At 39.7% G+C, this 17,182-nt stretch overlaps 1 protein-coding gene across 1 annotated transcript in view; it reads right to left on the reverse strand.

Annotated features, from left to right (window-relative positions):
* The window catches only part of ADSS1 (adenylosuccinate synthase 1), a 29,181-nt gene that overhangs the window by 9,612 nt on the left and 2,387 nt on the right, over positions 1-17,182 (reverse strand). Inside the window, exons 2-5 of the mRNA XM_065684208.1 lie at positions 3,652-3,754; positions 2,194-2,256; positions 1,397-1,447; positions 991-1,057 (exon numbers count right to left, since the gene is read on the reverse strand). Coding sequence (XP_065540280.1) covers positions 991-1,057; positions 1,397-1,447; positions 2,194-2,256; positions 3,652-3,754 — 284 coding nt within the window. The remainder of the gene's footprint in view (positions 1-990; positions 1,058-1,396; positions 1,448-2,193; positions 2,257-3,651; positions 3,755-17,182) is intronic.

Raw genomic sequence — 17,182 nt, forward strand, 5'->3', positions numbered from 1 at the left:
ATACAATATACCATACACTGGGCAAGAGGTCTAAGAGAGAAAAAAATTAAAGTTCTAAATTGTAAAAGACACAGCCATTTTCATGCTTCAGTAGATTTGCATAAATATTGCTAATATTCGTTGTATAGAGTAAAGCTTTACGCCTTGGGTCTGGCTGACACAAGCTTAATTGAAGCTGTTTGTATATACACATATTATAAGGTCATAATGGTTCCTACATTATCCTGTGGTACTTGTACATCCCTTAACACAAACAATAGGAAACAGAGGTCATTTTCATTTCCACAGTTGCAGCACTGCCTATAGTTGCAAACAACAACCAGTTGAAACAACAAATCAGTTGCAACAATTAAACTGTTTCCCTGTCCCATTCCTATTTTTGAAATGCATTTTAGAAATACAGTAATATTGAGATCTTTATTTGTATGCTAAGTTTGACTGAAATGGTTCAATGGATCAAAAACTAATAGGCTAACAGAGAGAAAAAACACAGTATGTTCAGGTAAACCTTCACTCTTTCAGAAACCAGAATAATGAAATATGAGGTTACACACTGCGCTAAAGTGTAAGATTAAAATTAAAATAGAAACCAGCATCTCCATGAAGTGAATACACAATAAATGATTACAAGCATGGAACCTAATCATGACACTTCAGAGCTGATTCAAAAGAGCATTGCTAGTCTGATATCAAATTGGATTGAAAATATCATTTTAATGGAAATGAGCTTTGAGAATTTGGCAGGAATTTCAAAAAGTCTCTATATGTTGCAGAGAACCAGAAAATGGAAATATGGCAGAATTCATCCTCTGCCTTTTCAGTAATAGCTCAGAGTTTGTTCACTAACGTAAGCAGGAGCAGAACAAGTCACAGAAATAGTAACACCAGAAAGGCTCTTTAGAGATACATTGCCTTCCTGTTTTCCAAAATGACACCAATTTTTCAAATTTGCATAATTATTAATGAAATGAAGGTGCTGAAAATACTTACTTTTTTCCTTCTTGTGCTTGACGCTGCACTTCCTGGAGCCCATCTACAGCCTGGTGGAAGTCAAACACTGCAATGGAAAATATAATGGACAGAGTAGAAGATCAAAGGAGATAAATGTTCTTTAAATCACAGACATCCATAATTTCAAGACAAAGTGCCTTTGTTATCATTGACAATCCACAGGCCTCCTCGTGTGGAAACAGAATGAGTATTACTTAAACATTGTGAAAACAGTAAAACATCACTCTTTAGTGGATACAAATTCCATTATTGTGCTTCAGATAGATGACGCATAAAGAAGCCATATTAGATCAAATACATGACTATTTTGTGGAGTAATAATGTAATTTAGCACCATGAGCTAAGCAATCATTTGTGAGATTTTCCCCCTTCAATCATCACTTACCTATATGTGCTCTATCTGATATAATCAGTCTTTTCTCCCAATCTTTCAAACCTGTCAGAAGACAGAAAAGTAGGATTTCACCTGCACTGATTGATCAAAATTTGGTTTTAAATTTTTTGTCTTCTAGTTTATATAGCTTCTTATTAAGAAGACTGCTGACAAAATGGATAAACCATAAGTGAATACCAAATATCAGCAAAGTTTTAATTCACATTATTTTATACTTTTTCAGCTTTCTGATTTTGGTACGGACAAAGATACTCACTACTTCTTAATGCCAGAACACTGTGGCTTACACATGATTTCTTTTCCGGAAAGATTCCTGTCTAACTTGCTATACAGTAAATCAGTTAAACTCCATTTGTGCCTCAGAAAATAGAGAATTTATATATATAAAATCATAAAACACTGTAAGGTGTGAGGAACCTCTGAAGGTCATCTGGTCCAAAGCTTTGCTCAAAGCCGAACCAACCGAGTTCATACTCTGGCATAGAAATGGAGACACAAAAACTCTGGGTTAAATCATCTCAATTTTAGGTCAAAGGAAGCTTTGCCACACTTACATTGTATCTAATATGGTATCAAATGCCATAGAACTCTCTAAAACCCCATGAGAAGATAGATAGCTTTTGAAAATCTGTGTAAAGACTACAACATGATTCAACGTTTTAAATAAAGCTTTCCTTGGTATTTAAAACCCGGAATGTTATTGCACTTCATATTTATGGCCAGACACAAAGGTTTAAGAAAACCCTCAACCCGGCTGCCTATTTAAAGAAAGATTAACAATTACAAACCTTTCTTTTCATTCTTTTCAGCTTCTTCAAACAGGCCTGGTAAATGTATAACCACTCCATTACCTTTGGGAACATAAATGATTTATTTTAAAGCAAGAAATAAAATATTCATTTGTAGGATGTAAGGCGTGTAAACCCCTGCTGTCTGAAATTGCATTTAAAAGGTAAGGCTAAGCTTCTCACATTTTTCACAAAGGATAAATCCTCATTTTGGTGAAGCACCTACAAACCTGCTAAAATCAGAAAAAAAAGAGCTCGCTTGTTTCAGATGTGAATGCCGGACCTGCTCCAAAGCCAGCTGTGGTAAGCCAATTCTTGCCTTTGTTTGTGGTGGACTTTGCACCACGACTTTAGCCTCAATTGTTCACTGGTAAAAGCTCGAAGAAGTCCATGGCCTTACAGCACTGACAATCCTATGTGACAATATTTAAACTTTCTACAGTATTTGCGTATTTGTTTTAAACTCAGCTCAAACTAGTGCAATCTTCTTTTGTAGCTTTTGAGCTACCATACAGAATTCAGAAGCAATATGGAGCATTACTGACGAGACATGGAGGATTAGTCCTGTAGTGCACTAAAAACAGCTGCTGTTTTCTTTCTTGGGAGCAAAAATATACTCAAGAGCCTATCTCAGCCTAAATTTAGGATAACTTAAGTTATAGTTTTTACTAACTGACAAGGGAGTAAATTGGAAAAGAAGACCATGCTCAGCAGAGAAAAAAAAAGTGTAATATATTTCTATCACCCATTCAGAAATTATCAAACAGAACAAAACTGAAAGTCCATGACTCACTGACATTCAAAGTCATTTCTTGCACATTCTGCATGTTTTTTCTCTCAGAAATGAATATAATTTTGGACAATAAGAGGCTTAAATTTGTCTACGACTTAGCTATGAGTTTAAAGTCCAGTAAGCAATGCAAACTTTTTTACGATGCCATCTGCATCCAGTATCTTTACAGAAAAATACAACATCACCATAAACAGCTGGTCATGTGAACAAAGAGGAGACTGTATTATAACCTTCGAGGCACAGCCCTGTACCTTGTGGCCTATTTCCAGAAAGCTGGTAAAGAAATACCAGAGATAAATTATATTATTCATTTAGCCTAAGTGCTGGGGTTTGCGTCCTCAAAAAATAGCATATGTACTTCTGAAAGTATAAAAGGATTGTGCAAGTAGAGGGTGGGATCCAACCCTGCACCATAAAGGGTGATAAAGAGCAACATGACAGAAAGAGGGGCTTCTTAGTTCCAGTTTTCTAGTAGCAGAAACTAAACTGACACTGAAAGTAGAGTAACTCTTCATATTAAAGCAGCTGCAAAAGAAAAGTCAAACAGTTTAAGCTAAATCAAATCTGCCAGCCACTTACGTGTTTTTCTTTCCTACTATAAAATATGGTTGCAGCTACCCACTGCATAATGTTATTTTATTTAGTAAGTTCCAATACTGACTTACCAATAAAAGAAATTGCCTTTGGATTAATGATGCCACTAGGAAATAGGTGAAAATCATATTCTTTCCCATCAACAACCACAGTATGGCCTGCGTTATTCCCACCCTGCAACAGAAACAAATACCTTAAGATTAATGGTCTTATACCACCACTCTGAACTCTCAGCAGACGATTTGACAAAATCATCTTTTATTATTTGTACATTCATATCTTAGGTCACTGCTTTCTCCATCTTACAGTTTCTTGAGATGCTGTAGTATCATAAAAAGGGCTCAGAAAGGACAATTAAGAGGGCTGAAGGACCTCAGCAGGACTGTGTAGTATCATGAAGCAGGACAGTACCACGGAGTCAAGGCAGGACTGGGGCAGAGCAAGAATAAACACGGGAGTGATGGAAGAACCTAGAAGAGAACTAAAGCTTCTGGGACCATAACTGCACTGAACCTATGGAGTCCTGTCTCCAAGATGCCAATGCGAGCCCATCCTTTTCAGGCATCTTCTGTACATGGTCATTTCTCTTGAGTTTAAGCCTTCAACACCAAGTAGTTCCTTCTGAGTGGAAGCTCTTCCTGCCTGCCCACCCACAAACAGCTACTGCTTTTCTAAGCATTCCAGATGGGAGGTCTATATAAAGTTGGGAGCATGTGGGGTCTTTGCAGATTTGTGGAATCTCCCCATCAAGGGATGATCTTCTACTTTTTGGAGACTCCTACAATTCACACCTTACACAAGTACCTACGAGACCTGAAAATGCGAGCTGGTATTTTCCTCAAGAAACTGATTTTTTTGTGAATGGCTTTTAAACGAGCACAATGAGACAACACACAAACTTGGGAAGAGGTGAGTAAATCAAGGTCATGAGTTGGTTTCAACAGAAACAGCAACAAGTTTAAAAATTCAAGGTCCAGCTTTCTCAACATGCCTAATTTTTGTTGAGGTTCTGTCACCATGTAACTTTTTCTCCTGATAGGGTTGGGAAACCTGATTGCTTCTCTGTTCTGGTGCTACAGACCTTCATTTTCCAAGGAATTACAAATCTTTGTGGATTTGATATGAGGTGTGAATGATGTAGAAGTGTCTGGAATGAGGGTATCTACTGAAACGAGAATTGAGACTGTCACTGGTAATTTGCAAATAATGAAGAGTGTTGGCTGAATGTGGGCCATTATATGAAAACTCTGAGAAAGGTCAGTGATTAATAAAAATTAATAAAATTATACATGTTCTTCCAGAGGTTCATTTACTCATTTGCTCATTTCTTTGCATGTGATATACAGGAAAATGGCAGCCAACACTCCTTTCAAGGTGTGGATATATGCTGAAACACAACATTAAGAAAATAGTAACTATGGGTTATAAAAATAAAAAGCAAGCATTTTTTAAGGAGGGGGATGGACAAAAACACTATAAACATGCCTTTAAATATGACCAAAGTAACTCCCATGTGCTGGAAGATGTGAGCTCAACAATGACATTTAAACAGACAACCTGCTAAGGACAAGCTGAGTACAGGTTGTAACAGAAAAACTGGTGCATGTACAAATTTCACTTGATTTAGCAAACTGCATCCTTGGCCTGGGAAGGACTCCTGAGTGTCCTGCTAATGCAGGGTTACAACTTGTCTGGAGAATCCTGAAGCCAGCAGAACCATCCTAGGTATTTAGCTTGCCTCACAGATACAAGAAGCCAGTTGTGGGAACCTGGATCTAGTTAAAGATACTGAACTAGCTAGCAGGCTAATAAATCAGCAGGAAAGTACTTCACGTGATATTTAAGAGGTCTGGAACTGGATGGATTGCACTGGTTGAAACACTAGTTTATTTTATTATAGAGGCATCCAGTTTGAGAAAGAGGCTTGTGATGTCTTCTGAGACAAGCAGGCATGCTGTCACTTATACTACAGTTAAATTCTGCTTCTAAATCAACATGAGTAGAAACAAATGAAATCAGGCCTGAGGACTCAATTTGAATTAACAGCATCCTAAATTATAGTCAGATGTATTTCCTTATATCCTAAAATTTTAGAAAGTGGGATATACCAGTATGAGAACGTTCATGAAGGATAGTTTATGCCTTTGGAAAATAACATTCACTTCCAAAATCAGGGAAGCCTGGGAATTCCCATTAAACTACTCTGGTGTGGGAAGTTCAGTTCCCAAGCAGAAACCATCATGGAAGCTGCCTGTGCTCCAAAAGGCTGAGACACTACTGCGATGACAGCAGTGTCTTAAACATTAGCATCCGCTTGAACCTGAAACCTTCCTTACTGCTTCTGCAGTGATTCCAATATGTTCAAGTAGGCACTTGTGTCCCTTCTGTTAAGCCACTTTAATCTCTAGTGACTCTGCTAAAAGTGTTCCAAATGCAGGAAACCTACCAGATCCAGGTGATTTAGGCTATCAATTACAGCAAACTGCAGCAATGAAGTGGGACTTGAGAACGAGAAAACATTAAGCATGCCAAAGACAACAGGGTAGATATCTTACTACATAAACAGTAAGTCTAATAAAAAAGACCTAAATATCATTTAGGAAGCTCATCTCCAGAAAGCACACAAAAGTCCTTCCAGGCAGCTACATTAACATTTCAGAGCAGATAAATCTTTGTTTCTGACAGTATTTGGTAGGTGTTAAAGTTCTTCATATTTAAATCAGGCACCTAAGGAAAAAAAACCCAAGCTTCACTGAAGTCATTCAAAGCTGCACTGGGTTTGCATGACAAAGTTTTGGTAGCAGGGGAGCTACAGAGGGGGCTGCTACAAGCTTTCCCCATGTCCAACAGATCCAAGGCTGACCCCATCAACAACAGCGGTTGTGCCTCTGGGATAATAGAGTTAAGGGACAGAGATTCCCCCACAGCATGTGGTGCTGCAGCCCATGGAGGTCCATAGATATCCACCTGCAGCTCAGGGAGGACCCCACACCATAGCAGATGGATGCCCAAAGGAGGCTGTGAAGCCATGGGAAGCCTGCTCTGGAGCAGGCTCCTGGCAGGACCTGTGGCCCCATGGAGACAGAAGCCCACACTCGAGTAGGTTTGCTGCAGGACTGGTGATCCCACAGGGATCCACACAGCAGAACTCTGTCCCTGAAGGACTGCACCCCATGGAAGGGACCCACACCAGAGCAGTCTGTCCCTGAAGGCCTGCACCCACAGAAGGGACCCACATTGGAGCAGCCTGTTCCTGAAGGACTGCACCCCACAGAAGGGACCCACACTGGAGCAGTCTGTCCCTGAAGGACTGCACCCCACAGAAGGGACCCACACTGGAGCAGTCTGTTCCTGAAGGACTGCACCCACAGAAGGGACCCACATTGGAGCCATCTGCAAAGCAATCATGCTGGAGAAGTTCATGGAGGACTGTCTCCCATGGGAGGGACCCTATGCAGGAGCAGGGGAAAGTGTGAGGAGTCCTGCTCTTGAGGAGAGAAGAGCAGGTGAGGATGTGATGAACTGACCACAACCCCCATTCCCTGTCCCCCTGCACTGCCGCGGGGTGAGAAGGTAGAGAATTTGAGAGTAAAGTTGAGTGCAGGAAGAAGGGAGGAGAGGAGAGATGTTTTTAAGACTTAGGTTTATTTCTCGTTATCCTACTCCGACATGATTGGTAATAAATTAAACTGATTTCCCCAAGTCTGTTTTACCCATGACAGTAATTGTCAAGTGAAGTCTCCCTGTCCTGATTTTGACTCACAAGCCTTTCATTATACTCTCCCCATCCAACTGAGGAGGGGAGTGACAGAGCAGCTTTGGTGGGCATTTGATAACCAGCCAGGGTTAACCCACCACAATAGCCTGCAGTGGAAAATTAGTGTTCAGGCTTTTGAAAGTACCTACATTCCTTAATAAGTCAGTTTTTTATTAACTTTGAAAGTGCTAGAAGTTGAAGCCCTATTAACAGCATTAATATGTATAATTCCAACATATTTTGCCTCAGGAACACTCTACTACCTTGTGGTGCAGAAAGCTATGCCTTCTTTTTATTAAAACCCAGCAGACCACCAGCAATGTGGTTTAAATTCAACAACCTAAAATGCCAGTCATTTCAGGTTCAAAACAGACTTCAAGTTAATAGAAATAACTGCAATACGTTGTTTTCAAAGAGTTAAACAACAGGAAACATAGTAGATATTATTTACAGAGCACAGTATCCAATATGGTGAGGTTCAGGTTTTTGTTTTTAATTATTTTTAAAGAATATTTAAGTTGGACTCAGATACAAACTGGATTTTTCTGGAATATTTTAACCTACATTTTCAGACTTATAATAATAACAGTTATATATTGTCCCAGTACCAGAAGGAGCTAGAGGAACTTAACACCCTGATGGTTTTTTTGTTCAGTATGTTAATTTAAAAAGAAAATGTATTTCCAAGCTTTTTACATGCTGATCTACTCATGACATTGATTCTTCTACTGAAGTAATGTACTTTGGTTACTATCCCATAGTATGTGAATGCAAGAACTATGTCAAGACACTGAACTGAGAAGCTATTGCATCTTACCGGTGTTAACAACTGTATGCTGATATGAACACTATCTTTCAGAGGATTAACAATGATTATGAACAGGTTGGCAGAGGACAACACATAAGTCTTCATCTTTTTAGTAGAACTTACAAAACAGAAGGAGAAACGAACGCACTTTCCAAAGCGCTCTGCCATTTAAAGGCTGCTCTTTTGTTCTGTATTATTTTTAAAACATCATTCTCTGCAGTAGAAACATCCCAAGGTAGAAACAGAATTTGTATTCAGAGCAGCAGTGAGGCTGTGCAGCACCTGCAGCAAGAACTCTCTTCCCAGCTGGCCTCAAGATACCTGTTTGAATAGGAATGAAACGTGCCCTCATGTTCAGTTGTGTTTCTACCTGCTCCTGCCAGCCAGACAGTGTGCAGGAGACTCCATTCTGCATGTGTCAAAAGGAGCGTTTCCAGGTGCTCCACTGGTTTCCACTGGTTAGCACATCCTTCATTTGCTTAGTGCTCCCCACAAAGCCCAAATATAACTGAATTAACTAGATACAAAAAATCATCAGAGCACGTGCCTTAAAACCTGATGACAGTTTCAAATTATAACTAGAGGTTGAACACAAAGCATGTTTCTGATGAGTTCCACAGTGATCGACTCACATCCTCTTCCAGTTAGCAATGTTAATCAATGAAATCGAGAGAAAACAGAAATTCATTCTTGAAGATACGAAGCCAACACAGCAATCGTTTGAGCAGTGTACCAGAAGTACACAGCAGTCTGAGCTACTTGGCCAGTTGGTGTATGCAGTGAATGCAAACATGCCAACCAGGTTTAGAATAAATTAATTAGAAACAAAAAGATGAGCTGAAATCTAGATTGGAGGTATCTATGTTAGGAAGCACATAGAGGCGTCTGAACAGAGTTTCAGTGCTCACCAATATGCCTAAGGCAAACCTTGCATGTATAAACGGGAATATCAAGTAGGAGTAGAGAGATTGTATTACCTCTCCTTTTGGCAGTGGAGCAACTGCTACTAGAATACTGTGTCCTTGGTACTTGGACAAGATTACAAAATGATCCCCCTCTGGCATTATAATCTATGAATTTATAATCTATGAACTGGAACACCAGATACAAACCAGAAGTTTAGGAAGTCTGCATGTGAAAACCAATACTATGATTCAAACAAATGCTTTATTCCTGGCAGTGCTCAAGGCCAGGCTGGACAGAGCCTTGGGAAACATGGTCTAGATGAGGCATCCCTGCCCAGGGGGGTTCAAACTAGATGAATTTAAGGTCCTTTCTAACCCTAACCATTCTATGATTTCTGTCTATTTCTCTTCATTGTAATTATTTCACCACTACTAATACCACCCATCAATTAAGCAAAACATTTCCTGAAATTCAGCTACATCTGCAGACCAAATACCTCTCATCATAGAATCATAAAGTAGTTAGGGTTGGAAAGGATCATCTAGTCCCAACCCCCCTGCCATGGGCAGAGACACATCCCACTAAACCATGTCACCCAAGGCTTTGTCCAACCTGGCCTTAACAGAGTCATAGAAGAGTTAGGGTTGGAAATCATACTGTGAAAGAGACTATAAAATGAGTTTTCTTCCATTTACAGCATTTCATATGTGATTCTGAATAAACAAGAAGGAGCCCTGTTACATAAACTGCTTGTTCTTTCTCTTTACAATTTAATTAGCAGTGGCTATTTCTTTCTAACTTACATTAGCAACTGACTGGAACTAACTTGAGTAAATGTAGCTGCTCAGTCTTGCCAGCAGAACTGGCTTTGACATGGCCTTTATAACAAGACAAATCCATTGTATTTCTTGGTGTTTCTCTTGATCTACACCATTGCAAATGAGCTTAGAACATCACTGGTTTAAAAAATAAATAAAATCCAACACATAGACAAATGCAATGCATCAAGTGCTCTGACCACCAAGACCCTCAGACACCATGTTGCAAAACCACCTGCATATTATACGTTCTCAGATGACTGAAAGTGCTGTACTTTACAGCTGGGAGGTTGCTGCCATGGGTTCTAGTTATAGCTTCCGTTACTGTAAGCTTTTCCTTGACATTTTCTCCAGTTAAGCTCTCACCTGATAGCCCCCAACTCAGTCCCAAGAAGTGGATCACAACTTTTATTTTAAGTTAGCCGTTGGAAGGAGCTGGGTTATGGAATAATCACAAATGTACTTAGACCAGGAGACCTGAGGGAGCAGTGATTTTTAAAGCAATGCTGGTGACAAAGACCTGGAATGAGTTGTATTTACCTCCTGACACAAATCGTCATCGGGCAAATCTAGTTTGCCTTCCCAAAGAATATGCTTGCAATAAACTTCAAGAACCACTCTGCACAGAACTGCTATATCCAGTTCCTGCATCTGTTCAAGTATGTTCCTGCTGTGTCCCTTGTCACGTCTCACAGAATAAACAAAATCCAAAGGATCCCACCTTCCTATTTAAAACTGTGATCTCTTCAGAAACTCCTGAATTCCCATAGAAAGAGGCCTTCTAACGCCTACTGAGACAATTAGTATGATTATAAACACAAACACTCCTGAGAAGAGCTGAGCAAAACTGTTGACCTTTTAAAAAAATACATATAAACATTTCTTGCACAAGTATCAAAACCTGAAGCTTAGATCATATTTTCACTAATAATGTAGTATTTTTCCTTTACTACAAATGAAGAGTGACCCCAACTTCTATGGATATATTGGCCTTCCTAAGTGTCTGGAAAACGCAACTGAAAAAGCCAGGTCTAACTCAACTCAGGTTTTAAACAGCAGTCAGTGTAGGCAAACTAGATACTCAAACTCAAGTTATTTTCTCTCAAACAGAATTTAAAGTTTAGTCAAACCACATAAAAACAACCTACTACAAGAGACCACAACAAAACACACACTTAACTCCAGCAGAAGATGTAAAGAAACTAAGAAAATCTAGTTATATTGATAGAAAATTCTATAGTGAAAAAAAAATTGACTCATAATCCTAAAATAAAGAATAAAAAAACCTCAAAAACCTAGACATGTCTGCTCATCTTTAGTCCCCTCTTCTGAAGAAGCACAGTCATGCCCCTGTGGGAAGTAATATGATCCAAGGATATGAACATTACTTTTCTTATATCTGTAAACAAGTTAACAACAGCTAGTGAGTTACAACAGGAATGAAATAGAACAGATGTCATTTCGGCTTAATTTTCAGCTGCTTTCTTCTGATGCTTGTAGAGGATAATAAATTCATCAGGCTTTATAAAGGGGATTGAAAATTAAGCTTGCTTTCTTATGGAGATTTGGAAACTTTAAACCTGACCTTCTCATACAGTATTTATAATCCTGGTGGTCCTGAGATGATCTCGCTGATGTCCAAAGGAGAGGCTAGTTTAAAATAGCAATGTCACCATGTTGCTCTAAAGCCTAAAATGATACAGCGTAGGATGCAAGTACAAGCAAAATGAGAACTAAAATTTGGACAAAATACCTTAGAAGCAACAGATTGCTACAATAAGGTTTCATTTTTTTAAAGGGTGGAATTCTTTATTGCAGGTAAGGGAACTACTCGTACTTCATGAACCCTCCCCGGTGTGGAATAGGAATATAAACCTCCTTGATTTTTTTGCAGCAATCTTGCAAAAGAATTACTTAAAAGAAATGTGCCTGTATGAATGTACATGTACATATATAAGTGGGATCATCACTCTTCCCAAACATCAGAGAAATCAAAAACAGTCCTGCAGTACTGCACACTCATGACTCCAAGGCCATCAATCTCTTCACTGAACACCATCAAGCACTAAATCATTAGGAGATTAAAGTCTTTACATACCACTTTATTCTGCTGGGAGAAAACATACTAAATATGAGGGTTAAACCTCACTGAATGGAGAGCAACATGTTACATACATACATACAGAGAAAAACAGTATCCAACAAGCACCTCTAACACATAATCATCACAGAACACTGGCCTAATTTAATGCCTGCTGCACACAGTTCCAACAGCCCATGATCAGTAGGGACAGCCACAACAATGTATGGCTGCTTTGCCCTGCCATGTCAGCCACACCACAGAGGAACAAGGCACCCTCCTGTCTTGTACCTAAACCACTAAGAAAAACTTCTCATCTCGCACTTTCTACCACATCTCATGTTTATTATTTGATCACTTGCCCACAGTATATTCCTTTGCATTCTTTTAACTTCCACTTCTAATATACATGGTATTTACTTTGCACTAGAGCAAGGAAATAAGGAAACTAGCAATAATATCAAGTTATTTTTATCTTAAGCTTTGGGCATGCCCCTTCACTCTTTGACAGATTGTCTCTAATGTTGCAATGATATCTCAAACCCCAAAACATTGTTATGCTTTTCTTACTGGTTAGCCCCTCTCAACCTCATTAACTTCCCCTACATCAAGAAAACAAGCCACTCAACACCCTTGGTGTATGACTTGATTAAACCTCTCAGGTCCAAACGACTGTGAACCACTTGATGACAAAGTACCTTAACAGCAAGGTTTTCTGGTACCTTTTTCAACCTCCTCAGCTTTTTTCCAGTATTAACATCAACTCTAATTTTTGTCCATCTGTCTCAAAAGATTGAGCATACTGACTTGGGTAGAGGAAATCTTTTAATAAAAAGTGACTGCATACTTAGCAAAAAATGAAAACACATTAATATGAGCAACTTAAGAAATCTAACTAACAGCTCTTATTGCAACCACATTCCTACAATTTGGTGGTGTTTCTTCAATGCCAGTTCTTAAGGGAATGCTGGTAACATCAGACAGATTGTTTCCAGACTTCCAGAAGGCAGAAGTGTCACAGGTCTGACACATGAAGCATTGTCATGGGCAACACTGGAACAGCAGCGCCAAAGGCTTGAAAAATCTGAGAACCTGTCTTGGATGAGTAACTGCTGCTGTATCACTGCCACTGGTTTTGGTATGAAGTGAAGGAAAGACATGCATTTGTGCCACAGCTGTTACATCAATCTATTTGGTAACTGAGATCAAACCCACTGCAGCAATGGTTATTATCACAGGGGCTCTACTAACTTACCAGCAGTATTTTTTGTATCTTTCACATTGAGCTTTTGGAACATCTTTTTCCTCCCCTTCAATTTGTTTTATCAAATTGTTTATGAAGCATTTTTTTATAGTGCTCTTGGATGTTCTGTTGAGAAACAATTTATTGCACAAGAAAGCTTCATCAAGAAAGGCAGAACGGTTTACCCTCCATTACAACAAGAACTCCTAGACATTTTTGGCACGCGCCTAAATTATAAAACAGGAAGTGTCTCATGAGTAATTTACTATTACTGGCAAAGATGGACAAGGGTAGACCAGTTGATGTCATCTACCTGGACTTGTGCAAAGCATTCGACACTGTCCCACACAACATCCTTGTCTCTAAATTGGAGAGATATCAATCTGATGGATGGACCACACGGTGGATAAAGAACTGGCTGGCTGGCTGCACACAAAGAGTTGTGGTCAATGGCCCAATGTCCGGCTGGAGACCAGTAACGAGTGGTGTCCCTCAGGGATCGGTGTTGGGACCGATGTTGTTTAACATCTTCATTGCTGACATGGACAGTGGGATTGAGTGCGCCCTCAGCAAGTTTGCCGATGATGCCAAGCTGTGTGGTTCAGTTGATATGCTGGAGGGAAGGGATGCCATCCAGAGGGACCTTGACATGCTTGTGAGATGGGCTGATACCAACCTTATGAAGCTCAACCACGACAAGTGCAGGGTCCTACACCTGGGTCGGAGCAATCCCAAGAACAGCTACAGGTTGGGCAGGGAAGAGATTCAGAGCAGCCCTGCGGAGAAGGACTTGGGGGTGTTGGTCAATGAGAAAACGAACATGAGCCGGCTTCAGTGTGCGCTCGCAGCCCAGAAAGCCAACCGTATCCTGGGCTGCATCAAAAGGAGCATGACCAGCAGGTCCAAGGTGACCCTGCCCCTCTACTCTGCTCTCGTGAGACCTCACCTGGAGTATTGTGTACAGTTCTGGTGTCCTCAACATAAAAAGGACATGGAACTGCTGGAACAAGTCCAGAGGAGGGCCACGAGGATGATCAGGGGACTGGAGCACCTCCCACACGAAGACAGGCTGAGAAAGTTGGGGCTGTTCAGCCTGAAGAAGAGAAGGCTGCATGGAGACCTCATAGCAGCCTTCCAGTACCTGAAGGGGGCCTATAGGGATGCTGGGGAGGGACTCTTCATTAGGGACTGTAGTGATAGGACAAGGGGTAATGAGTTAAAACTTAAACAGGGGAAGTTTAGATTGGATATAAGGAAGTTCTTTACTGTAAGGGAGGTGAGGCACTGGAATGGGTTGCCCAGGGAGGATGTGAATGCTCCACCCCTGCCAGTGTTCAAGGCCAGGTTGGACAGAGCCTTGGGTGAGATGGTTTAGTGTGAGGTGTCCCTGCCCATGGCAGGGGGTTGTAACTTGATGATCTTCAGGTCCTTTCCAACCCTACCTATTCTATAATTCTATAAAGATGCATAGTACTTGTCCTGCCATATATGACAATGGACACTATTCCCTTTTCCATTCACACCCATACAGAACTGTGCAGTAAATGTTCAGTGAAAAGTTATTATTACAAATGTACCTTACATAGTCACAGCTTAAGGAAAGAGCCAGAACTGTATGAGCACTAGCAGTTCTCAGTGAACTGTGAGCTTACTACAGCAGTTCTAGATACAACATTTTGGGAACAGATTAGTTTAAGTGGTGCCTCTGGAGGCACATCACCTCAGCAGTTGTGACAGTTGACCATTTCTCTGATCATGCTCCAAGACACATCTAAGAAATTATCTAATTAAAACCCAGGCAGGTAAAACCAGCCACAAGCTCTAGCTTTGATGGTAACCACACAACATATGAGGTGACATGAGAAGCAAACACCTGGAATGAGAGCTGCCACTGAAGAAACCACCATCTGAAGCCATGCCTTGAACAATGCTAAACCTCTCTTCATTAGTATGGTATATGCAACCAAATTACTAAAACTTACATTAGGACTTTTGTTCTATGACAACATGCTAAGAGGCTTGGTAACAAACAAACTTCCCTTTTTGATATTCTGTTAAAAGCTTTAAACAAATGCACAAAACCTGTTTTTGCAGGAAACAATAAAATGAAACATCTGCAATTGAACTCTTTGATTATACTCTTTCCTGAAAAATATACCAGGGATTAAAAGCACTGCAAAGCATAATGTGACAGTTCTATGCCACAGGAGGCCACAATAAGAAATAAATATTACCCTCTGTCATTTGCTTCTGAATGGTTTGGCTTGCTGAAAGGCAATCTAAAGGAAAAATGTTCCTGATGTTCTCCATTAAGAACCTGAACTTAGACAAACCTAGTTCCTTAACAGCCCTAAACTGCCTGTTGTTAATATTTAGAAATACCTTTTCTTCTTGTTCATAGGGGTATGTGTGCCCTTATATCTGGTATTTTAATGAAAGCAGCCTATGAAAAGTTTTGTTCAGCATCGTTACAAGAATATCCATAAATCTTCTACCTGTATTAAAACATTATTTTTCACAAAAAAATGCTTCAAGTATACAGGTAAATAAAATTAAACTACTTCAGGTGAGTAAAATTTCACATTGAAATTGTGTCACACATTTCACTTGCTAATGTGAAAAAGTAGGTGAATTATAGTGTGCACCCAACTCGTTTGGGCTTAGACTGCGTACAATCAAAGTACTGCGAAAGACTGAAGCAACATGATCAACCAATTGAGACTCTTCAATTCATGTGAAATTTAATTCTGCAATCTCAGGAAAATTAAAGTGGCAGGGGATTTAATGCAGAATTTTCTTTATTTAACAGATTTTGAAGCTCCCCTTGTGTCTGTGAAGGACTTCCTATTCCCATCTGCCTGCTTGCCTTTCCAGTACCCCGGGAGGAAATACCATTTCATTTCCCTGTAGCAATATAACTGGCACAGATTTTTCTCACAAAATCAAAGCACTAAAAATACATGAGAAATATTTAATAAAAATTATTTCCTTTCCTTTCATAGAAATATTAGATATAAAGAAGAAGTTCTTCACTGTGAGGGTGGTGAGGCACTGCAACAGGCTGCCCAAGGATGTTGTAATGCTCCATCCCTGGCAGTGTCCAAGGCTGAACTCAGGACACTGGCCATCACAGGGGGGTTGGAACTAGATGATCTTAAGGTACTTTCCAACCCTAACTATTCTGTGATTCTATGAATCAGGAACAACTATTTTGAGAAAGCTCTTCAAACTCAAATTTGGCCCTGAATTTAAATTTCTGTTCAGGAAGAAAAACAAAAACCCAAACCAAACAAAAAAAAACTAAAACAAACAAACAAAACCCCACAAAAAACCCCAAAACCCACAAAACCAACCCCCCCAAAAAAAACCACCAACCCAAAACCAAAAATAAAACCGATCTCTTTAAAATGATAGCTCAAGGAGTATCTTACAGCAATGAAGAATTAATCTAGACGAGGCATTGTTTTAGAAGACACAAACATGCCCCTTTCAGACATTCATTTTCTAGCTTTACCTGCTTTCATATTGCTGAAGACTAAAACAAGCTGTCAAGCAGTGTTTCCATCAACATGGTGGAAAACAGAGCATACAGGACATCAGGAAATCACCATATTCTAAACAACAACAAAATTCCTGATGGAGCCTTTTCTGACTTTTTCCTCTAAAGTTCAGGATAAACGAGATATTCAGTGTTTCTTGTTTAAGCAATCTCTTCTAATATGTTAGTGCTATTGCACCCTGAAAGTTTTTCTTTGTTTCTAGAAAGAACATGAACCAAGCAAGGTTCTGGTCCAAACATTGAGGTTTTTCATGGCAAAACACAGCATTAATGAAGTCCCTCTCAAACTGATTAAGCTTACAAGTGAATGACCTACAACTCATCAGTACTGTTCACATGCTTTAAATAGATGTGTATCTTCACTAAACCTTAACAGGCCCATCTGATTTCTCACAGAAGCAAAAATCATACACCATCATCTACTTGCATGA

This window comes from Lathamus discolor, chromosome 6, assembly GCF_037157495.1.
Source record: "Lathamus discolor isolate bLatDis1 chromosome 6, bLatDis1.hap1, whole genome shotgun sequence".
Lineage (NCBI taxonomy): Eukaryota > Metazoa > Chordata > Aves > Psittaciformes > Psittacidae > Lathamus > Lathamus discolor.